The sequence below is a fragment of the Fukomys damarensis genome, unplaced genomic scaffold (assembly GCF_012274545.1).
Source record: "Fukomys damarensis isolate Sample0158 unplaced genomic scaffold, DMR_v1.0_HiC HiC_scaffold_32, whole genome shotgun sequence".
NCBI classification, from domain to species: domain Eukaryota; kingdom Metazoa; phylum Chordata; class Mammalia; order Rodentia; family Bathyergidae; genus Fukomys; species Fukomys damarensis.
Window position 1 is genome coordinate 17,783,887 of NW_022900944.1, and position 26,092 is coordinate 17,809,978.

Consider the following 26,092-nt stretch of genomic DNA (forward strand, 5'->3'; position numbering starts at 1 on the left):
AGAAGACAAAACTACCATAGGTTTTTTTTTTTTTTTTACAGTACTAGACATTGAACCAAGGACCTTTGTACTGAGCTACACCCCTAGACCTTTTTAACTTTTTATTTTGAGACAGGGTCTCATTAAGTCACTAAGTTGCCTGCGCTGAGTTTAAACTTGTGATTCTTCTGCCTCAGCCTTGCAGTATGCACGGATTACAGACATGTGCCACCACCCTCAGCTCACTGGAGGCATCTTGAACATGAGGGGATTTTTAAAAGAGGACTGAGGTGCTTATACAAGCACGGGTAAGGCTGGGAGGGTGAAAATCATGGAGACTGCACCAAGCTGCAGGTTCACTGCCACAAACTGCTGGCCCCATACTGCTGCCATTGAGACTCCGTGACATAAGGAAAGGTGGCTGGTGGTCTCACAGCCTCTTCCAGCTCTGTGGGGGTGCAGGGGGAGCTAAACGATAGGAAAACTAAAAGGTCATTGTAAACATACATCTGGGAGATGCACACACCCATCTGCCAGTGCTGCTGGAGGAAGAAAAATGTGCTTTCTCTCTCCCACCACCCAAAATCTTGTAGTGGTACAATCTTACTATGAGAACAGTGTCCTGCTGAACAGAACGGCTTACAAGTAAAGACTGCTCCTCTGCCCAGAGGTGGCTGAAGCTCCTTCCTCAAATCATAGCTGGGTGGAGCAGGGCGGCAAGGGGGGGGGTGCTCGCTGCTGGCAGAGGTCTTCATGTCCCATTTCCAAACCTCTGAGTTGGGAAGTCTCACTGCACTTGTGGCTTCTGGATTTAATTTTGCTTGACACATATTAATGACTTGTTGACTATATTTTTATTTATAGTAAAACCTTAGCTCATAGGAATCTTGCAAAAGCAGAAACTTACATTAATTAGATTCCCTTCTGTAAAACTTACTTGGAATTTTACCTCTACAAAACATACTCAACAGAAGTTTTATTTTTATCCAAAAAAATTAAAACTATGCTCAATTACCCAATTATTATACATTCATTGTGTAAAAATGAAAAAAGATGTTTGCACATATTTATATAAGTAAAATAGATTTGTTTACTCTGTCCTACCAGAGACCTCTGCAGTTTGGTTCCAGTATTATGCCCAGTATGTGATGCAGGCCTGAGAAATAAATACACTAAGAGACAGAACTAAGAGAGAGAAAGTGGGGGGCCAGGATGACCAAGGCCAGTGCAACTGACAAAGGCCCTGGCTAGTCCCAGTTGCTAACTTTTATTGGTAATCAACTGCGGTAAAAACAAGCTATATGCAGTTTCTATGGAAATTAATGTAAACAAGGCTTGCAAAGGACAAGACAAAGCATTCTTGAATTAGGAACAGACCAGACAAAATATATAGTTACAGTTAGAACATTGTCCTTGTAGTCAGAAGGTTTTAATTGTGGGAACAGAATTTGGGGGTGAGTTACTCTGATCTCAGCTTGTAGGCTTCACCAGACTCACTTCTATAAGCAAGCCAACTGTGGGGTTAGTTCTTCACAGCCCGCTTTGGGCATAATCAATATTTTGGTCTTCTGCACTGTCCCCTTTTATTAGAATGTGAGTTGCTTGCAGTATTTGTCTTTTGCTTTAATGAACAATGCTGATGTAGAACAGGCATCCCACACCATCTGCAGGAGATTGGTTCCAAGACCTCCTGCAAATCCCAATATCTGCAAATCCTCGGTTCCTTCCATAGAGTGGTGTAATTTTTGCATAAAACCAATGCACATCCTCTGTACCCTTTAAATCACTTCTAGCTTACTTATAATAGCTAATAACATGCAAATGCTGTGTAAATGGTTGTTCTCCTATATTGTTTAGGAATAAAAACAAGAGGGAAGTCTGTACATATTTAACACAGATACATTTTTTCTTAGGTATTTCCAGTCCACAGTTGGTTGACTGGGTGGATGTGGAACCGTTGGATATGGAGAGCTGACTGGACTCGGATATGTGTTTTACCTCAAGAACGTTCTCAGGTAAATGCCCAGAGGGGCTTTTCAGTGCCTAAAATGTACTTCTAGAGGATTTTAAAAGTACCTACCTCTGAATTGACCACAGAGAGCTTAGGACACTTAGCCTCTTTGCAGCTGTGAAGGAGGCTTCTTGAGTCCCTGAACTCTCACCAGCTTTGGATCTTATCATTCTTGAAAAACACTTTGCTAATCTGATGGATTATATTCACTTGTCTTAACTTGACTTTTGTTGAGTACTTGAGAGGATAAACATTTATTTATATGTTATTGCCTATTTATATTCATTGTCCTAATGAAATCATACCTTAAACCCAGATTGTTAGATTTCTTTAAAACTGATTTACAGTAGCTCTTTATGTATTAAAGATACATTACTAATCTTTTCTATATGTTGAGAGTATTTTTATCTTGCCTTTTGCCCTTTTATATTGATGCTTTTTATCCTAAAGAGTTCAAAAATTTTAATCAAAATTTCGATCCTTCTTAAAACAGTGATTGTGTTACTTGGAAATCCTTTGACACTCAAACATTATGTAAATACCCAGCTGTATTTTCTTCTGCTTTTAAAGTTTCATTTTTAACATTTACACTTTAGCTCCAATAGAAATTTCTTTTATTGTCACAGATGTTCAAAGCATTTAGCAAGCAGTAGTAGGTCATGGGTGCTGACCCATCTGAATTAATGCCAGGCATAATAATTGAATGTAGCCAGCTTTGTAGTTCTTGCTGAATATTAGCCCTAGACAAAAATTAATTTTTTCCTAAATAGACATTCCCCTGACATATCCTTTCTCCATTGATTTAAAATGTCCTTTTTATCCCATATTAAATAATTTTTACAGCAAGGCATAGTGGGGTAGCACTCTGGGAGGCTGAGGCAGGCTGGTGAATTTGAGCTCTGTCTAGGAAAGTCACTTAGCAAAATCCTTTCTCAAAGAATAAAAAGGGCCAGGGATATAGCTCACTGTGAAGGTGCTAGGTTCAAACCCTAGTATTGCCAAAAAATTATATTTAATATTGACTTCCATTGATATGACTGCTTATTCTGCCTATTTATAGTAAGGCAATAAAGTTCAAGAGCATTACTGAATGATTAGCTTTAGAAAAATTGGAATGTCTGCTGCAACAGTTCATTATCTTTCCTTTTAAATCATGGCAAGTAAGGGAAAGTCTCATCCTACTTAAGATAATGATTGTTGGAGGTAATAGGCTCCTTCTGTGCGATGGAGGCAAGGAAGGATCTGTTTTTCTCTCGTGTGTTCTGTGGGAACGTCTTTTGATGCTCTCACCTGCTAGTTTCAAAAGTAAATGGACAAGAAGTAAAGCAACTATAATCTTAGGACTTTGTAACAAGGGCTCATTCTCAGTGAGTGAAATATTTTGTTGTTCATTTCTATTCTTTCAAATTACTTCCGTCTTTCCTGGTTTAAATCCCATTTAGTCACATTGAATGATGTCTCTCATTCTCTCGGGGTTCTTTTCTATTCCATTTCCCAGTGTCTGCCTGGTTATCTCCTGTGAGGATCTGCCGGCCTCTGTGCCCGCGTGCTTCATATATGTCTGTCAGGGAAATCACCGCACTGATAGGGTCTTCAGATGTTCAAATTCTCCTTGATGAGTAAAGCTTTATACATCAATATGATTAATAATTGGAGTAAATAATTACTTCTTAGAATAATATGATTGCTATGACTATAAATAATCATGAGTATCACATCAGATGTACTCTAGTTATGTAACTTTTATCTGATAAATTGTAATCTTTTTTTTTCCTCATTGAGTTTATTGGTACATTTTAAGTATACAGTACAGTTACATTCATCATTGGGATCTTGTACCTTTACACGACAGGTCTTGGTTCTCATTTTTTCCCCATACCCTGCCCTCCCTTTACCCGCTCCACCCTCCCCTATTTACAAAGACTTTGTTTCCATTTTTTCCTTTTCTCATATTTTTTCTTTCCCTTCTTTCCTTTCCCTTACCCTTCCCACTTCCCCTACACCTTTAGCCCTTTTTTTCCTATTTCACATTGTCAGTTATACAAAATCTAATTTTACTCCACAGTGATTGAGTAGTTTGTGAAATGAGTGTAATATATAAAATAAAATTTGTTTAAAGAAGGAAACTAAATATCTTATATTTGATAATTAAATAACTATCAGTATTATTTTATTTCCTTTGTCATATATGAAAATTGCTGGAGATGGTGGTTTGTAATCCCATCACTCGGGAGGCCGAGGCAGAAGGATTGCTGCAAGTTGGAGGCCAGCCTGGGTTGTGTAGTGAGATGCTGTCAAAAAAAAAAAAAAAAGAAAGAAAGATAAACAAACAAAATCCCCAAATTAAAAACTTTTTCAAAGTATAGGTTAATTTTGTTTTGGTCACTTAACTCTTGATTGTCTGTACTATTTAAGTAAATAAAATTATGAATATATAAAACTAATTTTTTCTCAATAAGTCTGTGGAAATGGTTTATGAATTATATATTATGTAAAAGATATAATCTAAATGATACATACTGACTAAATCATTGTCCACTCCTAACTTTTTAGGTAAACTTTAATCAATTTTTTACTGAATAGTTATTAACTTTTAGCCATAGAAATGTCAGTATTTACAGTTTTGGGTACAGGTAACAAGAATTTCTTAAAATTGAATTTAAAAACCCTCAAATTTTATGTATTCCCCCCGCCCTTTTTTTGGCTCTAGGGCCAAGTCAAAATATCTTGACTACATGTATAGCACTTTTTCTTTCTTGGGTAATTTCTAATGTTTCTATATTTGTAATGATTGCCAAGTCATTACAGGCAGAAATCCTGACCATGCCGTGTGTGTGTATTTTTCACTATTCCTATGCCAAAATAGCAAGAGTAATCTTACGGGATTTAGGGTCCAAGTGACTTGAATTTTAATTCCGAATTTCCACTTAGTTTTGGACCATTGATTAAGTCATCCAAGCTCTCTAAACTTCAGATTCTTTGTCGGTAGGACAGAGGGCAGTGGTAAGCACACCCATCTCACTGAGTGGGAAGGGTTGAATGTGAACACATATCTAATGAGTGGCCATAGTGAGTCGGTGTCGCTCTTGTCTCATGAAGGCACTCAGGAGAGGAGAATTATCCAAAGACCTGATGGTCAAGTGTGACTTTTCAAAATGAGGGAAGGGGAATGGGGGAGAAAAGACACAACTTGAAAAACCAAATCTGAAATAATCAAGAATTGATTGCTCAGTAAAAGTGAAGAAGCTTTCTGTTTCTTGCCAGCTTATTATATCAAAGTGTGCAACGTGGGGCCAGTTTCGTTACTTGGCATGTTTCTGGCCATTTGTAAAGAAAATGCTCAGCAGCTGTTGATCTGGGAGACAGATGGATGGATGGCATTTATGAATTGCATTATTCTGATGGAGAAACTGAGGCACCAAGTGTTTAATTGCTGCCCTCAACTTCCACATCCATGAAACGTTGAATCAGAAATTACAGTTCGTGCATATCTTGCGCCTTCCAGCCACACACTGCAGAAAGGAATTGTGGTGGATGAGATGGTGAATGAAGGAGGCTTTCTCATAGGGGACCAGCTGAAGAGCCGTGCTTTTGTCTGGTACAGATGGCTAACTGGTGGTGCTTCCCTCCCTGCAGCCACCCACCCTCAAGTGACAGCTTTTTGCATCTTCTTGTCTAATTAAACCACCAACAGAGAATGCCAGTTATCTGCTTGTGTGACACCTCTGAATATTAAGCAGCTTTTGTAATTAATTATTTTTTGAAAGGCTTGATCCTACATAATTAAATAAATCTTTGAGAATTAGTAATAGGTTAGCATGGTATATGGGCTGAAAACCACTCCAAGCAACAGCTTGGCGGTGAGGGAGGACCTTTGCCTCCAGTATAGTGTCTGCATCGATCAATCCTCGCCGAGCCGCACGCTCCCAACACTAACACCACAATGTGTTTTTTCTTTTCTCTATTTTCCTGTGCACCCGAGTGGAACCAATTGTTTCTGCACAGGGTAAGATATAAAAATGCAGATTTGCTTAAATAACTTACTGCCCAACAAGGCAGTCTGTGTAGTACACAAGAATATACCGCAAGCAGCTGTCTGACTCATGTTGCCCTCTGGGTTGTGGTTGTGATGCTGTTCAGTAACTTTTGTGCCTTTCTGTGCTGGCAGTGACATTGAGTGAGATAATGGATGCTGGCAGGACCTGGAAATCAAAGACACAGAAAGAGTGCCTTTAGTCAGCTGGTCCTGTTGTCTGTGAAGCTTGTGGGGCTCTGCAGAGGTAGGCCACCCTGAGCACCCTCCAGTGCGCCACCGCTGTGAACGGGGCCTGCCCTTTTCACCCTTTGGGGGTGGGCTGCAGCTGCCTCTGTGGGACTTCCTGCCCCAAGGCCTGGTGTCACGTGGCTTGGTATCCCGGTCAGAGTCTGCTTCACATTGGTCTGCAAGGATCTAGGTTGGGAGGGGCCCCAGCTAGTGAGCACAGTGCCTAACCAGACACGGTGTTGGGGAAGGGACTGAGGGTGAGTTAGGTGCTCGGACAAAGAGAAGCGGTTATGCCCATACTCGCGTTTAGGAATAGTTCCTGCTTTTGCCTTTCACCCTGTCTCATTCCCCTTCATTTTCTGTCATAGCCCTCTATCCACTTGTCTTGAACTTGTGTTCTACTTTGGTTGGTGTCCATATTGTCTTGCTTAGATTTCAACTTTGAGAGTAGTGGTTTCACACCTATTTTAGTCATTTTCTCTTTATTGAGACAGGTTACCTGACACCCCAACTTGACGGTAGAGAGGTTTATTTTGGCGCAGCGTGTAGAGGTTTCAGTCCATAATCCACTGGCTTCAAGGCAGGGTAGCAAGGCACAGGGACATCTCATAGGAGAGTTGCTCAAAGCATGGTCACCAGAGAGCAGAGAGAGCATAGAAGGAGAGGCCAGGAAGGGAGATAAGCCCGTCTGGATCACACCTCCAGTGGCCTACCTCTTCCCACCAGACCTCTCCTCGTAATAGCAAGCCAAGTAGGAGCTCCATAATCCAATCACCCAGAAGCCCCACCCATGAGCCCATGAGGCTCTTGGTGGACATCTAAATATAAACCATAATAGTGCCTTAGTATTACACAGTTTTAGGTCTGGATGTCTTGGGAATCTGTAGTAAGCCTTGAATCTTAAAGTTTCTAGGAAGATTTCAGGCCTCTTCCCAGGAATTTGATGTTTTGTTAGATAGATCTAGGATTGTTGCCTGGTTCAGTAACTTAGGTGTAAGGATAATGGTTCTAAGGCTAATTATTGTTGTAATAATTAATAAACATTGAAAGATACACACTATATTGTGTTTTTTTACAAACTAATTTCTAATAGTTATAAGAGATAGTACACATTTCCCCTCAGCCATTCCATGGGTCACCATCTCCCAAAGAAATAATCAATTTGTTAATTTTTTAGTATCCTCAGAAGATTTTTTATGCATAAAAATCCTTTCTCCCCCTGTCTTTCTCTCACTCCTTTTTCATGGCAGATAGTAACATTTCAAGTTCACCCTCCACTTTTACATTGTCCTTTTAAAAAATTCCTCCCTGGGAAGAAGATGGGAATGTTGCTCTTTTGAGGCCTAATATTTCAGAACACATCATGTATTTTGAAGACTCTAGGAGAGTGACTCAGTTTGGCAATTTATTTATTTACTTATTCATTGTCATTGAGTTTATTGGTACATTTTAGGTATACAGTACAGTTACATTCATCATTGGGCTTTTGTACCTTTACATGACAGGTTTGTCATTGAGTTTATTGGTACATTTTAGGTATACAGTACAGTTACATTCATCATTGGGCTTTTGTACCTTTACATGACAGGTCTTGGTTCTCATTTTTTCCCCTTATCCCTGCCCTCCCTTCATCCCCTCCTCCCTTCCCTATTTACAAATACTTTATTTCTATTTTTTCATTTTCTTATGTTTTTTTTCTCTTGCTGTATTACCTTTCCCCTACCCTTCCCACTTCCCCTACACCTTTAGCCCTTTTCTTCCTCAGTTTGGCAATTTAGATGAGTAACTTTTTCTCATCTGCCAGCCTCATTCTCTGGAGATGTTTCTGGGGGAATGACAAGGTCACTTTCAACACTTAGGTCCCAAGTGTGGCCTGTGCTTAGTCCCACAGGGAGGTATTTCCATACTCCAAGGTGTACCCTGTGCATATACTGCATAGATTAGCTGCCAGTAGGATGCAGGCAGAACTCAGGTTGTGATGTGATCAGTTCTCTACCTGTCTTCCAATCATCCCTCAGTATGGCCACTTATAACAATGCTGTCTTTGCGGGACACTTTGGGACAACCGGGTCTTTCAAAATATTATACTAAGAATTTTGAACTGATGTGTTTTTAAAAAAATAATTTGTATTTTCTTAGTGAATGAACAGAGGCATTTGAAATGGTTCTGTTAGCTCAAATACATACATACATCATCTATACATTATATACAGCATGTATTATATGCAGTTATGCACACATTCACCTTTCAGGTAATGTGCATCTCAATGACCACTTTGGTTTGGACAGTTTGGGAAATATATATTTTATTAATTTATTAATTGTTTTCATTCTTTTTTTCCTTCTCCAACAAATCATTATTAATTGTCATTATTAAAGGGAGAAGAAAATTCCTCAAATTTTGTGTTTGGGTAGAAGAGAGAAATGATTGCAGAGAATAAGGCATTGGATGATATTATGATTGTATAGAAATGAAATCTGAGAATTTACACAATAGAAAAAGTGCAGACAACAAGATGGCAAATATCTTTGTGTTCGTCTTTATAATTAATATTTGTTAAATAAATATCCCTTTTGAGTTTTCAAAATGTAATAAGCTATTACAGATCAAGGGCTTACGATTTTTTTCCTGAGAACACTGTGGAGCCCTCATTTTGACTGCTCAGTCAGTGCTTGGCCGAGTTGGCAAATCTTCAGTACAACAGTGCTGAAAGTCAGTGTTAGGGTGTCACAGCAAGCAGCAGGGTGATGGAATAAATGTTGAAGGCGGAACACACCTTCCCTGTATATGGGCATTCACTGTAATGGAGTTAGGAGAGTCTGGATTGAATTGTGGACCATGAAACTTCCATGAACAAACCCTTGGGGAAAGTAGCTCTTTCATGACACAGCCAGTAACATTTAAAGTCATTCACATTCTCAGAGATTGCTTGGCTTGTGAAAAGGGGTTTGGAGTCTTCAATGAATTCATAAGTAACTCCTCATATTTTGAAGGAAGTTTTCCTCCTGTTTCACAGTTTCAGTAAATCTGTTGCTGAGTCAGATGAGTCAGCAAGCTGGGAATTGCTCTAGAATTCTCCTTGTCTGACACACCTGATCGACACAGCTTCTGAAGAACTGTTCAACTCCCCTTTTTCCTTTCTGTGCTTACTTCTGCCCCTGTTTGGGACTCCATCAGATGTGGACTGAACTATTGCAGATGCCTCTGAACTGGTTCTGATAACCTCTCATCTTGTTCCCCCGACTCCTACTGGCTGCCCATGTTGAGGCAGGACTTCCATCGCCACCAGGGAGCTTCAATAAATGCAAACCTGGCGTGGCATTCCTGTACAAACTTTCCTGGGCATAAACTCTCCTCCTCACCACTCATACAGTCACTCCAAACCCCTCAGGGAGGTAGTCCAGCCCTCTACATTCTGGTCTCTACCAGAGAGCGACAAAGCCTAAGCCATCTGTGGGTTCCATGGGTCTGGAATGAGCGTCAGTGAGATGGACTCAGGGTCTCCAGTGCTGCTTCCCCTGGGGTGGGCTCCTGGCTGAGAAAGAGCTGGAGGATGGTTCCCCAGGTATGTTTGAGAGTTGCTGAATCTCTGTGAGCCTCTTGGGATCCCACACATTAGATCACCAGGGTGGGGAGAGGTAGAGTGGACTTTATGTCACTGAGCAAGTGGAAAGGAAAGGTGGTAGTGGTGATTGGGACAAGACGTTGCTGAGAGCTGCAGACATGAACACACAACTGGCGAGTGTTGCATGGAAGGGACTCTTCCCTTCTTCTTTACCTGCCTCCTCTGTTCCCACTCTTCTGTTTCATTAATTTTCTTTTTTCTTTCTCTTTTTTCTCCCCTGCTGTTAGTTTTGGCAGACATACTACATTTTATATTCCAGATAATCTTTGATATAAGTGGTATAGAAGATAGGCAACATCTGTAAAAGTGCAAAATAAATTCGGGCTCAGAAGGGGGGTTGAAATTACAGAGATGACAAGTAAAGTGGTTTATTCATTAGATTTGGCATCATCAGCTTTAAAGTCAGTTGTAAATAAATCAAGCAGTGCATTATGCAAGGCATATTGCCTGGTGCATAAATCTAGTAGCATTACTGCTGCTCAAGTAAAGTGCAAGTCCAAGATGATGGGTTATGAACTCAACTGGGAAAATGTCAGGTGAGGTCATACGGCACAATGTTGAAGCCCCCTCAGCCTTTACCAATCATGCATAAGGTCTTGCGTTTATTTGTGGGTCAAAATTTGCATAAAATATTTATGACTTCTTATGGCTAGCTGCTGAAGATGAATATCAACTTCCAAACATTTATTTCCAAACAAGTCCACATCAGCACTTTTGTGGTATTGAATTTATGGTGCTCTTGTGTTTAGTTTAAAATATGGGCACAGGCCCTGGCATTATGGCTACCTTTTTACTCACTGGTTTTCACACTCTCACCTTCAACCTGCATGAGAATGACTTAAGGTGCTTCTTTGCTGCAGATTTCTGGCCCCCACCCCCCAGATCTCCAAGTTTAGAATACCAGGGAGCAGCTCGTGGGGCTCTGCAGTTTGTTTTACAGCCATCAGTGCTCATTTTCTGAGCGTGCCCACATTAGCACCTTCTGAGTATGTGCTATGAAATGAAGGCCGGTGCCACAGGAGTATGGACTGAAGTGATAGGACATCCCATAAACTCTTAACTGTGATGTTGACGGAAGCTGTGGTTTGTGATCAGAAATTGTTGACTTGGCATCAGAAAGTACAGGTGCAGCCATTCATGTCACCCAGATGGCAAAGCATCAGGCGGCAGACTTAATGGTGGGCAAGGGCTCTGACGTGGCCACAACCCCAGAGGTGCCGCTGCCAGAGAGTCTTAACCACAGCAGTGTTTGCCTGCCGTGTTCACGTGCGAGAGGCTTTCCAGAGTGTGACTGACCTTGAACACAACCGCATAGGGAAGTGGGCTGATTTGTGGGCTGTGAATTGTACCTGAGCCATAGCCAAATTCATCTGCCTCTCTGCACAGCTCTTGGGTCTCAGCTCACCAGCCCTTCTGCTGCTGTGGTGAAGCAGGCCTGCAGTAAAATTTAGGCCAGATGCACTCGCAGCCAGCCTCAGTCCCACTGCTCGGAATAAAAAGTCATGTTGTGATCTTTCTTCTTGCCTTTCAACCCAGGCCTCCCAGAAGTATATGAATGTATTTTGCTGCTGAGAACCATTCCTTTTTCTGTGTCTATTTGGTTACTTCTGTCTCTAGCAATATATTTCCTAATAAAGTTACATCATCTGTTTTATTCAATAGAAGCATTATCATCCATCATATACTCACATGGCATCTTAAAAAAGATTGAATTTATTCCAAGAATTTTTCAGACACTCTAGCATTGTGAGGATGTTGCGCATTTGCTGTGAATTCCAAGAGCTGCTGTCCTTGGTTGTGCTGCCCAGACTCCTCATGAGCAGAGGGCGGGGTGGTGACTTAGCTGGACTCTGGGTGCTCCTGCCTCGCCTGAACACTCCTCCTCCTGACTTCCCGGAGCCCACAGCTTACCTTGGCAGTGGTCTAGATTGTCCTGCAGGCCTTGGGACTGTGGTACTTATGGACACATCTGTGAGCTCCTGCATGGCTGCTCACACATAGTTGGCAAGAAGTGTAAAGCAAGGCAGAGAGCACAGAGTTTCTCCCTCATCATCTCCAACAGTGTTTCCTGTTGGTTGCTGAATTCTTGCTCGTCTTCTCTGATCATTGTAGACTCTGGGCCTTGTCTTCTAGAGCTATGGAACTTACCAGTGTGGCCCAGCCTCACCGGACCTCCCTGGGACACACCCCTTAGCAAAGTGACCTAGCCAGCCCTCATCTTTCTCATCGGCAGTATCTGCCAGATCCCTACCTAGCAGCGGTGGCCTTTACTACTGGCTCCACTCACCTCTGTTTCCACCAGAAACTAGATCTTAGGTAGAGTTTGATATGGGCTCTATGTGGGCGGGTGCTGTGTGAATTTACTGACTCTCTTATTTCTGGGGTAGCAGGTACTCCATAAAAGCTGGTCAAACGTGGAATGAAGCTGTGAGCAGATTTCGGCATGTGAAAAGGAAGCATACATTCTATGATTCCAAACCTAGAGGGGAAATTATTTGAATAAGAGAACATGAAAGCTGTGATTCTCCTCCTATTTATATTAATTGCTGTAGTTCCCTCTGTTATCAGGAGTTGTTTCCTATATTCTTTTCAGATTTTAGTGACAAGTAAAAATGGCTTTGCCATTCCAAATACCATTTTTAGTCCCTCCCTGTAATGTGAACTATACACAGAAGGGGAAAAATCCCCCCAAATTAAACGGTTGAGCTGAACAGTACTGGGATCTAAAATCTAGAATGTGTCATTAATATTCATGATTTTGAGACAAATGCTTTTCTCCTTTCTTCTTGGCAAATGATACCGAACCAAAACAGAACCAAAAGATACATATTTTTCCTTTACTCCAATTATAATTTATTGTAAAGCAAGAAGTAAAATCACTTATAATATTTACTGCCTTAACTAAATCAATTGTTGGCCCCTGGTTTCCTTAATATTGCAATGAGAGTGTCTTATCTGAATTAAAGCCCAAGCTGAACCAACATGGTACTAATTCATCCTTTGTATTTCGTTTTAATTTAAAAGAGCCTAGGGCCGGGGATTGAGCTCAGCTGTTCAGTGGCCTGCCTTGCAACCGTAAGGACCCGAGTTCTATCCCCGGTACCAAAAAAAAAAAAAAGAGCCTAATGTACTGCAAGATGGGAAGGGTCTGTGAACTCTTCAGTAGTTGGTGTCTTTATGTTCACATAGAGGGAAATGAATGGAAATGGGACTCCAATATCTGTCCTAAAGGCAGCTCCAAGGAGCAACTATCATGCAGTCATTAGCATTTGTACAAAGCTGAAAGTTTGCAAATGTTTTCCCATTACAGCCTCTCAGTAATTTCGTGATGTAGTGGGATAGACAAGATCATTTCCTAACCTAGTCTTACACATAAGAATTTGCTGTGCAGTACCTTGGTACATTTTAGGTAAATGGCAGGATTGAAAAATCAAGCCTAGGTCTTTTGACCGTAAATCTTGCTCCTGTCCACATATCACCTGCTGAAATAGTGACTACCACAGGTTCTTTGGAAGCCAAGAGGGGCCAATTCATCAGATTTGCCCTGGGTTGCCTGAAAGCTGGTTGGATTGGTGGGGACCTGGTTACTTTTCATGCAGGTTTATTTTGGCTTCTTAAAATTTACTCAGGTTTATTCCTTTACCATACTGTTGCTTATTTGATCCAAATTCTTGAATAAATTTTGATATTTATCTACCTGGATTTTATTCGCATAAGATATATGTCAAATCCATAATAAAGAGAAATTTGAAGCATGTTCACAGTTGGTTTGATTTTTCTTTCTTTTTTGGGGGATGATTTAGGCCTGACAGGAAGTGAAATGAAAGCCTCATGGCTCTGCCAAAATACATTTTTCTTTTGAACTCCGTACTCACTTTGAGTTTTGCTTCTTTTCGGGTGGATGAAGAGACATTAATTAGATTTACTTGAGAGCAATTTCTTACAATACTTGCCTACAACCTATTACCTATATTTGTCGTTTCCAGAGACCTCTGAATCTTCAATTTTTTCATAAGTTTGATGCAAATGTATTTGAGCAAAATGATAGCCCTAAACTAAGACAAATCTATCTTGAGTTTTTATCTCCTTTAGTGTGGGTATTTATGTGTTCTGCTATGGGAATATCAATACAAGGTACTGCCCAGATCTCATTTTGAGTATTTCCTCACATTTATCAATATATTTTAGAATTCTAAAGTGCATCTATCCCCAGGGGTTTCAGATAAGGTTTGTAAGCTTTTCAGGGAGAAAAGGGAGAATCTGTGGGAATAATTCAGAATGATGGAGAAACACAGTGTGGTTACTGCGTTGCTTTTCTTCACTTTGGTGCCTTCCACATCTCTACCCTGATACCTCAGACACACCCATAGCTTTCTTTGGCAAATAAATGTGAGGAAAGGAGATGAACCACTTCTAGACAGAGCTTTAAGAGCCCACATGTAGCTCTCCATTTGTTCTCCCCTCTGCCAAGAGCTCAGCATCTTCCAGATGGAGCCTGAGGTCCTTCAACCTCAGTCCCCCATGAAGCCTGGCTGGGAGCTGCAGCGGATCTGCCCTAGAGATGTAGCGTGAGTGTGAAGGAAGCCATTATTGCTTAAGTCTCTATAGTATAACCTCGTCTATCACCGCTGACACATAGAAAATTATGCCCTCTGGGATGGAGTCATCCATTAACAGAACATCTGTTGGCCCTGACAGAGCTAAAATGACCAACAAAGGCAGTGTCCTCGAGGGGTGGCTATCCTACCGCCCAGGACAGTTAGGACGAAGATGCCCATCAGACTGCCCTGCCTCCCTTTCTTCCCTACCTGTCTTCTGATTTCTGTATCTATGCCCAAGGCCAAACAGCTTTTGACTTTGAAGTGCTTAAACTTGTTTAGATATTAACACGTATTTTCTTAATTTACTAGATTTGAAAAAATCACATTATTTGTTTATTACAAGGAATCAACACAAAAATTTATGGAGAAAAGGGCTTATTCTCTCATTCTCTTTCTCCTTCCTCCCAGACCACCCTTAAGGTAACGAGTGTTAATAATTTGGGGTGTATCCTTCCATACCTTTTGCTGTGTTGGTCAAATGTGATCAGTATATAGAGTTACAGATACATAAACTTACTTTTTTATATTATATGTTTTTTATATTATCCTTTATGACTTTGCCAAGGGCATCCATTCAGTTATTAGATCTAACAAGATTTAATTAAGTCTTTTAAATATTAATAGCTTCCTTACTGAATGCTTACTATAACCAAATCACTTTTACAAACACTTTATATGTGTTTAATCCCTTTATCAACAGTGAAGTATGCACTGTAATTATCAGCATTTTCCATTTGAGAAAACAGAAGCCTGGATAAATTGAGTCATTTTGCGAGCCATCCAGCTTAGGAAGTGGCAGTCTATCTGCCTATGCCGTGCTCTTAACCTCTCAGTTCTGTTGCCTTTCTACTTGCACAATAAACCATGAATGAACAGGCAGTAATTTATTCAACCATTTCCCTACTGATAGGAAGTTGAAGTGATTTCCTCTTTTTTTTGTTTTTGCAACTGCCAAAAGGATTGACATAACACCAAAATACATATTTATACCTTTGTTTCTGTCAAAAAGAATGCCACATTGGTTTCTTACTGTGCCTAATTTGGGAGGATTCTGCCAACTCCAGCAGTCTCAGTCCTGGTTAGGCAAGGGCACTTGGTTATTGTAATTCCTACTCCAGTGACCAGTGGGAATTCTTGCTTCTCCAGACACTTGGAGCACTCTTCATTTCGCTTTACTCCGTGGCAGAGGGGAGAACCCTTCTTAAGTCAGCTGAGTCCACATTTAGAAACAGGAGGAAGTGAACTGGAAGGGATTATCTTCTCCTAGATGTGTCAGATGCAATCATACAGCATGGATTTATGAAGTGAAGTGAAATATTTGTTTTGATTGCTCACTGATTAAGAATACACTCTAATGCACAATCTTGACAGACATCTAGGGCAATGGCCCTACTGTACAAATGTAGGTCAGGGTTGCCCAACTTCTTCTAATGCAGCAGTCTCATTTCATTAAAGGAGTATGAAAAGAGCCCTCCACTGGGTCAGTATGATTGGCTGCTCCATTTTTGGTATTTAATATTGCAGAAGCCCCAACAGTTGCCAGCGCTATTGCCAGATGATTTGTAATGTCTTCTTCCTCATTGTTCAGCATGGAGTTTAGAAAAGTAATTAGCTGGGTTCTTTGTGAAAAATGGGCATACCATGTGAACCGCAGACATATAATTAAGTACTAAAATAATAAATGAAAATACTTGAGTTAAAGTGTCAGACAAAAATCCCTTCATGTAGGAGATGCTTCAAAATAGGGTTTTGCAAAAATGTGAAAATGATTTAAAAAGAAAATAATTAAAAATCTCAAGAGGTGTGTTTTAAAAAATTTAATCTAGAAGCACTGCAGGGTAGGTGTTTATCAGCAGATTCTACTGTATGAAAACTGTACAGTGAAACAGACATGGTTATTTAAAGGTAAATTATCCAGTGCAATGCAGAGAACAAAGCCATAGCATACATTTTGAGATCTTGTATTTGTGCCTGGGGATTGTAATTTTGTGTTTGACAGGAGTTAGGGATGGATAAGCACGTGGTCTCCTCTACATTGATTCTTTTAGAACAATATAAGCTTTGAAGGAACCAATAGCCACTTTGTATATTTAAAAGAAATGTATTCAAGGCCTTAACAATTGATGATCACATATGCCAGACCTTGTGCTAGCCTGAGTGAAATGTCAGGGCGTTGTCCTGGAATATCACTTTTTTGTTTTTCCTCTCAGCAGCCCTCCGGGTCTGTGTTGAGTTGTGTTGAGGGGAAAGGCATGGGCCTGTGTAGGTGGGAGGCCTCGTAGACCTGGGCATACAAGAGGAAGGAATGTGCCTTATACTGTGAGCAACTTACATCATCTTCGATACCACTCTTCTCATCAGTGAGAGTTTGTTTCTCCATTCCTGGTGCGGATTAAGATACCCCTAATTTCACCATAGTAGAATTCTATTTCTGAAATAGTTATTTATTTATTTATTTTTTTGGTACTGGGGATTGAACTCGGGTCCTTGCGCTTGCAAGGCAGGCCACTGAACCGCTGAGCTAAATCCCCGGCCCCCTGAAATAGTTTTTTAAAAAAATAATAACATTTTTTTATTTATTTTTTTGGTACTGGGGATTGAACTCGGGTCCTTGCGCTTGCAAGGCAGGCCACTGAACCGCTGAGCTAAATCCCCGGCCCCCTGAAATAGTTTTTTAAAAAAATAATAACTTATTTTTTTATTGGTACATTTTTGTAGTACATCATGATTGCATTCATTGTGGAGAGTTGGTACATGCCCATGACATCTTAAGTTTTTAATGTAAGCTCCTCCCTCCCCCTCCCTGCATCCTTGGACCCCTTCATATCTATAATTTTTATGCACATTTGTAGTGTGTGATGATTACTTATGCTAATTGCTGAAGGCACAGGTGATGACCCAGATATATCTACCTGAAGTGAAAGTAGTGGTTCCACTGGAGTGTCAGCTTCTACCCTCTGAATATGGGTTTCTGATTAGGACTAACGATTGCCTCTAGAGTAAAGGTCAAGCTAACTATCACAATTTTGGGTCCTTTTGTCCATCTGGCAACTTTAAAGTAAATTATGGACCTTTTACTATAATGAACCTCAGGATCCATTGTCATGCAGATTTTGCCTTTAGCCACATACTTATTCCAATTTTACCCTGGCTCAGGCTTGGTTTCTCTCAGGACAATAGTCTTTGTATATCTATGCATTCAAGGAAGGGCAGTCATAGTTACTTATTTGAGTGAGCATATAGATGTTTTATTTACAATTGCCATTGTGCTAAATGCAGTAAGTTTTGGCCTGTAAGACCTAATAACCCACTATAACAGAAAAAAAATTACAGGTGTCCCTCACTGTGGAGTGGCTTCCCCCTTAGTCCTTTTGGGCTCTGCTTTCTTTCATTTGTGGAATCAGGTGTCTGGACCTGACTGGCTTTTCCTTCCCTCTGGATCTGATGAGCTCAGGTGGGCTCCTTGTCTCAGCAGGTGCTGCCAGAGCTAAGCCTGTAGCTGCCAGAAGGGAAAGCCCTGGAGTGGCCTTCCACCAGGTGTGGACATGGGTACCATGTCTGCTCAGGAGAATGGATCCTGACTCTTTGCCCTCAAGACAGTGGACCCTGAGCTCTGGTCCTCACTGCTGGGAATCCAACCAGCTCTGTTCCTGTCCTGATGAATGTGGTGTGTGGTGATAGCACCAAGACTTTGCTGTAGGTGGGACATTTTTTAGAATAAGGACGTCAAAAGGGGAAATAAGCTGGGTCCAAGTGCCTTCCTTTAGTTTCTATGCAGTCATTGATCAAAAAACACATTGAGTATAGTGCACCTTCCTCGCTTTGCTTTTAAATTGAGTTCTGCTCTCTCAGCAGGCCTCATAATTTGTTCAAGGCAGCAAAGACTTTGCCTTTTACTGAGAGTCATCTTAGAGGAATAATGGGGCAGGCAGAGGGGTCTGTATTTAATCTCAATTTAAATATTATTTTATAATAGGCTTTTGCGTCAATGTCCATTTATTCTTTAATGATACAGTTACTCCTCATTACACAAAAATTTAACAGTGAATACTGAAAGAAGAATTGATATGGGTAGATATGCATTCCATGTTCAGTACCTGTTGACTGCATTCAAGGAATATGCTGATATCCTTGGCTGATAGTATAGTGAAAGGATTCTTTCATTTGTTCATCTGTTTCTATATTACATTTCCCCCCTCTCTATTCTCTCTCCTTCAGTTCTCACTATTTTGCTCATTTCCAAAGAGATCAGCTCAGACCTTGTGTTTTCTCACATCAGTAGAAAAACAAGGAGAGTTGGCAGATATCAGTTGCTTTTTGAGTTCAATTTTTTCTTTTTTCTGGAATAGTTTAGTTCAACCCTCTGCCAGTTCATTGAGATGTTTGTTATTAAACTGCCTTCAAGATATTCAGCTGGAGTTTGTCATCAGTTTCTTGCTGGGGCCTGAGACATGAACTAATTCAATGAATACTTGTGTTACTGGGCGGTATAAGGGTACAGCAGTTTGCCTCCATTTGGAGAAGGACTGACCTAGGTTTAAATCCATTCCTGTCACTTGCTAACTAGAAGTGGAGATCATTTAATCAATGGGAGCCTCAAATTTAAAATGGAGATAATATTACTGACTTCACAGAATTGTTGCAAAAACAGATATTAGTTCTCGAAAAGGCTGGATTTTCTCCTCAATGTACACTGAATATCTTACTACTGAGCCCCAATCAAATGCCAAGCAGTCACTTTTAGTTCTTCTAACCCTTTGTGTTGCCTATGTTTGTGTTTCAAGTTGTGAGGGCTGTTCATGGTACCCCAAAAGTTCCTGCTTATCTAACTCATACATTATTTCCCACAGATAGTCATGGCTGATCTGGTAATCTTATCTTAAATCAGGGCAATTTTCAGATAAATCTTTTTCAAATGGTGAGAGGTAGAAGTGGGAGTCCCTGGAGGAGTAAGCATCTTTCATCAGTGTCTTAATCCTGAGCATTGGCTGCTAGCTGCTCAGGGGCTGTACATCACTGGCAATACAACTGCTTTTCACCACAGTTGTTTTTTGTCTCTGTCTTTTAAAAATATATCTCCAAAACATTATGAGACTATTTGCTAAACCCTGAGAGGTATTGCAAGGATTAGCTAATTGATTATTTTAAATGCTTTGAAACTGGCAGGGTGTTTAGTAAGAAAGGCAGGCTAAATAATTTTAGAGGGTTCCATGGGAGTACAAACTGTAGTAAATGGCTCTTCTAATTTGCTTTGGTATCCAGTGGAACTCGCTTATTATGTAACATGTCCCATTAAAATGAGTTATGTCTGTTATTACATTAAAAACATGACCTGGGAAAGTGCTTTAAATAAAAAAGAGGTGTTTAGAAAATATGCAAAAGCTTTTGTTGAGTGGAGTTGTAGCTACAGAAATCACCTGGGTTTTCCTGACTCAAGAGAACCCCCATGAATCATGGCTCATTTGTCACGAGCTTATTGGGTGCCAGGTACTGGAGTGGGTCAGCAGGGCTCCCTGCCTGGAGGACCCATAGGCTGGAAGAGGAGGCAGACATACATCCTTCAACCTGCGGTCCTGGGCTACTTTGGATGAATAAAAAGGCACAGATAAGGATGTAAAATGTTCTAGACAGAGGGAGCAGCATATAAAAGACAGCCCCCCTTCTCATTTAAAACTCTTAATGAGTTTCTATTTCCTATGCCTTCCTTCAGTCTCTGATTTTTTGCTCTTTGCACATGGTAGATAGTCAATTAATTCTTGTAAATGAGTAGTAGTGGGTGGTCAGATTATACATAGCAATTTCAATTTTATTCATTGGGTTTATCTTTATTTTCTAATAATAAACATGTCTTTTGTAATTAGAATATTTACACTATTCAGGATGTGATTGTCAGATCCTGGATGTCTGCAGTCAGAGGTTAGTGAATTTGGGGCTTTTGTGTGGACAGTGGTAGGGCGCAGGCCTGAGGTGTGGGGGATACTGCTGGGAAGGAAGCTAGCTTGATGGACCCTCAGGGCTCAGAATTTTTGACTTTTGTTGTAAATGATGGGGAACCATTGGGATTGCCAGGCAGGGGTGCTAGGATAAGAGTCCCTGGTAACATTGAAGCATAAGTTGGAGGTGGGAGAGAGCAGGACAGAAGAACTGACTGTGATGCTTGTGTAACCCAGGGGGGAAATACTGAGCATCCCATGTTTGTGACATGGCTGAGGCTGTAAGTTTGGTTGAAGCATCTGTGATAGTGTGCAAGAAGGCCACCAAGCCCTCAGCATTGGCAGAGGGGACAAATCAGCCCCAGAAATGTCACTGCTGCCACAGACCTGGGAGATCTAGAGGGGGCAGTAAGCCAAGGAAACCTGAGGGGACTTGAAGCATCTGGATGGGAAGGCGAGAGGAAACCAGAAAAAATGGTGTGCTGAGCCAGAGGGGCAGAAGGGCGGTGGCCCATGTGAGCGATGATCTCTTCAGGAACCAGGCTATTTCCTTTCTCCTGACATCTCTCTCCCTGCCTGCCTTCCATTTCATGCTCAGCAGCTGTCTTTACATATGTCTTCCCAGCCACCTTCCTCACATGTGCCTTGGTAACTGCAGTTCCCCTTCTCCCAGCACTGCTTTGGTATGGAGGCCTCAACATTATTCAGAAACAGCAAGGCCAGTGGGCCAGGGGAATCACTGAAATGGTCACTCCTGACTCACAGTTCCCACAGGAGGGGCACACAGGAGTCACCTGGGGAGGATCCTGCTCTTCAGGGGAGAGGAGAAGGGCAGGAACCTTGATTGTGATTTTGGGGAACCGCAGTGGTGGGCAAGGCATGTGAGCAGTCTAAGGAAGGCTCAGTTGGAACCCTCTCCATGCTCTGGGTGTTGAACTGTCCCTGGCTGTCTGGTACCTGACACTGGAGTGGTGAGGGCAGGGCACAGGGACCGGAGTGTGAGCCGACCCGAGGAGGGACCAGGAAAAGAGCTTCCCATTGGACCACTGCATGTTAAAGCCGCATGAAGAGGTGAGTCCCTTGCTATCTCTGGGACATGGCAGTTTCTGGGTCTGGGTGGCCCCAGACGGCAAAGCATTGAATTCAAGCATCGCTTGCCACTACTCTGTGTGTGTTAAGGGGCCAGGGCCAGGGCTAGAACTAGGATGAACAAGCAAGTCACTCCCTTAGGGCATGAAATGGAAAGGGGTGCTCAAGGCTCAGTAATCAAGATGGAAAATATGCTAATGGAATGTTTGTAAAAATAAAAATAAACGCAAAGATATCCACAGTGAACAAAATATAAAAATTTTAGGTAAAAATGGGAGTCATAACCGTACTGTGTTGAGCCAGTCTGGAGCCTGAACCAAAAAGGGAAAAATTTAGTATTTAGAAAAATTTCAAAATAATTGCATAAAATGTTTCTCTTGGTGTTTGGGCATCCTCTTACATCCTGTGCCTCGCCCTCCCCTCTGGGTGGGGTGGGGTGGGGATGTGGGAGGGCTCAGGAGCTGAGGGTGTGCTGTCCTACAAAGAGGGAGGGCTACCTTTCCCGGGTAGCCAATTCAGCAGCATTTAGTTTAAAGAGAAAAGGCACATGTGTGTGGTTAGTTAAGGATGGTCTGGAAAGAAATAACAATACCGTGGCTTAAGCAAATACAGGTTTAGTTTTCTCACATTGCAAAAAATCTGGAGGTGACTGCTGCTGGGCTTGTCTCAGTGACAGTGTGGCTGGGTCTTGTTTCTGAAGTCTCAGGTGCTCCTTTTCCCCCCACAGAATCAAGCATCGGCCCTCGCACAAGCCAGGCAAGTCCCCTACCACTGAGCTACACCCTCAGCCTCTGCCTCTCAGGGGTTTGTGTTTTGGGGAAGGAGCCATACCATTCACAGGTTTCCTTCATGTCAGGAAAGCTCAATCCTTTCCAGACACTTCCCCCAATAGCTTCTCAAACCTCCTGAATCAAACTGCCTTCCGTGAGGGATGGGATTGTAGAGACTCATCAGACCAGTCAGGGCGTTTTGCACAAGACTGGAGGTGGGTCAGTCAGGAGAGAATGGGCGTGGGCACTGTGAAGGTCGTTAACAGTGTCTGCCCCAAGGCCCTTGACTGCTGACACCCTTTCCAGGGATACCGAGACCCTGGAGTATTCACATACTATTTCCCCTCAAGTGCGGTAAGCATTTTCTCAACCTGGTAGCATCTAGCTCATACCTTTTGATAGACTTAAAGCCCTGTGACATTAAATAAAGGGTGAGCCTGTGGGACTGCTGGCATCTGTCCCTCCAGGTCCGAAGAGTCACTAATGCACAGGCATAAAAAACACGGCCGTTTTCTTTTTAAATGACTCAAAATTGGCTGTGTCTTTAAGCCTTTGCTCCCGCTGAGCCTTCTGCCCGGTATCAAGTCCCCATCACCACAGACAGATGACTTTCCTGGGGTGCAGAGCCAAGGAAATGGACCATTCCATTTTCTTTGAAATACCGGATAAGCAATATATATTTTTTTAATTTGAAGCTTCCTGTCTTGGATTTAAAACTAGTCAAATGTGATGGAGCTGTCTGAGGTTTCTACAGGATCTCATTAAAAAAACAAAACAGAAACAAAAAACAGCACACACATTCCATGATTCAGATGTCCCAAGGTCAAACCCATAAATGGCTCCTCCCCATATATTGAAATATGGAAGGAATAAGGTCACTAAAACTGTGTGGAAAGAGAAAAGCAATGGAGAAGACATCCTGGAGAGACAACTGTAAGTTTAGATATGTGTGTGAGTCAAGACCCCGGCTGAGTGGCCTTGGGAGGAAGATCCTGGAGATGACAGTTCCCATATCTGCACTGACTGCCACTTCTTTCTTTCCTTTCTCTCTCTGCTTTCTGGAGCCACAGTGAATCCATGGCCTCTGTTCCTGGATCCCATGAGTGTCCTGTGCAGTAAACTTGCAGGGGAAGGCTTTTTAAGGGCAAATATAGTATAGCTTTAAGTTGTGCCATGTCTTACTTTCTCCACAGTTAGATGGGTCCTAATGACAAAACTCAATCCCTTTCTTGCCTTCCCCTCTGAGAGATGAACAACCCTGAGATGAACAGCATCTTCATAAGAACGGTGAAGAGGACGATGGCAGGGCTGATCCTATGTTCATTGCAAACAAAATTTAAAATACTTGATAAATATGTAATTGTACAAGGTTAAGTTTCTGGGCAGTGTTCAAGAAAGAGGCCTATCTACTGTTTCTGAATGGTTATAATCTAAGACTTACAGAAGGTGTGGAATAATTGATGAAAGTGGTTGCTCTAGATCCTATCTAAAATGCACAGGTTTCATTATCTTATTATTATCTATCAAGAATGAGAATCAGAGTAATTCCCATCAGTTCTGCAATTACAACCTTGGAATGCCTTACTTCTTTCCTGGAACCTTTCCTCACTTGCAGTCAACTGTCACCTTAAAAATATAAACCAATCTGGCCAAGAGTGGCGATGCACGCCTGTAATCCCAGGTAGTTGGGAGGCTCAGGCAGGAAGATTATGTGTTTGAGGCCAACCTGGGTAATTTAGCAAGAACTTGTCTCAAAAAAGGGGAGTCTGGGGAATATGGCTTAATGGCAGAGCTCCCCTGGGTTCAATACCCAGTACCACAACAAAACCAAACCAAACCGCAAAGATGCACCTGCTTTTGATATTTTACACTGAGCCCAACCTACAAGCTGTAAAACATAGATGGTGAGACACTATTTCAGAATCTGTGTGATGTTATTTCAGTAATTCAATAAAACTTTAATACTTAAAAACTAAAAGTTGGCTTATACCCTTGCAGGGGCTGTTTTAGATGGACACACTGAGATAAGTGTATCTTTTAAAGGTCCAGAGGAAGGTTGAGATTCAGACAAGTGTCTGAATTTCCTGTCTACTTTGAACCTGCTGACCAGCCAGGGATTATTCTAGGCCTTCCCTATTGGGTCATTTCATTTTCCAGGCTCTCCCTGGGATTGCCAAGGGAGATGCTTCTCTGAAAGCATCTTTTCAGCATAGTTTTACCGTTTCGGACATAAATATTTGTCAGCTTATCAAATGATCGAAGGCCAAAGATCTCTGAGTCTATGGGACCCCTGACATTTCTGAGGAATGTCTCTGGAGATGATCAAGAATCCCTGGATGTTCAACTCCCTATTGTAAAGGGCTTTTGTCACTGGCTGGCGCAGTGGCTGAAATAGATAAAGAATTTTCTCTCCTGTTTTTCCTCATAAAATATACTGTGATTCTTTCAAGTCCTAAATCCAAGTCCATCGCCAAAATTTCTAACCTTTAATTCATCCAGGGAGGCCTCGAGCCTGGATTTCAATTTGAAACCCTTTGAGGATTCCTCACCGTTTCCAAAGTAGTAGGTCTCTGTCGTTTGTCTGATGACTTACTAGGATGCTACAAATGGCTCCTTGTCTATCTAGTGCCATCTGCTCCCATCTGCTGTGGCCACCTTTCCTTTTGTGCTTATCCTGAGAGTGGTGCCCACTACAGACTGCTGAAGTCGATGTCGGCTAATATGTGTGCCCAGGGAGCTCGAGAGGCCAATGACTGATGGCAGGGACCTGCTTTCTGTATCGGGGCACGGGTTTCTAGGCCACAGAGCTGCTAGCACCAGTTGCTCGTCTCTCAGAGATTATTATTATGTGGTGCTTCCTGCTCCCTAGGAACCCTTTCCTCCCCTAAGCAAGGCAAAGTACAACATAATTCAAGATAGAGTAAGAGCCAGAAACCCTTATAGCATGATAGCATACAAGAGGAGTATTAAAAATGTCATGAAAGGCAGCATGGAAGGTCTGGTAGTCCTTTCATACACAAAATTTGGAGAGTTTATCATTTTTTTTTTCTTTAAGAAAGAACTGCATTCTGTTTTGTGGTTAAGTTCTAAAGGTCAACACATAAAGAAAAAATTGAGAATAGACAAAATCACTTTAAAAATTCCCTTAAATTGCTCATAGACTAAGAATACATGGCCACAATTTGGTGTCACCATAATGAAGACTGACATTATTTTTCAGTACATCTGTCATAGCTGGTTTTCCCACCAGCATTGAAATAAATCACTATGTCTTTGACTGACTACTGAAACTAGTGGAATTGTGTCTAGTATCCATGTTGTATCAGAAACATAGACCTTGCCGGATGTGGTGGTGCACACCTATAATCCTAGCCCTCAGAAGTCTGAGGCAGGAGTATCTTGTGAGCTCAAGGCCTGCCTGAACTACATAGTGAGATCCTGTCTCACTATAAATAATTAAATAAACAAAAAGAAAAGACAAGATAAAAGAAGCATAGATCTTTAAATTCTATGATCCTATGGAATCCAGGAAGATGTTCACATTGTGAGAGGCATAATATCAGAAGCCAACTAAGGAAAAAGAGATGATTCATCTCTCATATTAGTCTGCTTTCCATCACTGCGACAAAATACTTCAGAATACAACTTCATGGTGGAAAGGTTTATTTTGGCTCACAGTTGCAGAAACTTTAGTCTGCTTTGCTGCATTGTTTCTGGTCTGTGATGAGGCAGCAGACAGAGACCGACAAAAAGAGGCTGGGGACAGGATATACCCTTCGAAGGCAGGCCTCCACTGACCCATTTCCTCTAACTGGGCCC

At 41.6% G+C, this 26,092-nt stretch overlaps 1 protein-coding gene across 3 annotated transcripts in view; it reads left to right on the plus strand.

Annotated features, from left to right (window-relative positions):
- The window catches only part of Rasgef1b (RasGEF domain family member 1B), a 751,497-nt gene that overhangs the window by 137,145 nt on the left and 588,260 nt on the right, over positions 1 to 26,092 (plus strand). For all 3 annotated transcript variants that reach the window (XM_010628676.3, XM_010628668.3, XM_010628685.3), the window contains exon 2: positions 1,893 to 1,994. In XM_010628676.3, coding sequence (XP_010626978.1) covers positions 1,926 to 1,994 — 69 coding nt within the window. In that variant the 5' untranslated portion in view covers positions 1,893 to 1,925. The remainder of the gene's footprint in view (positions 1 to 1,892; positions 1,995 to 26,092) is intronic.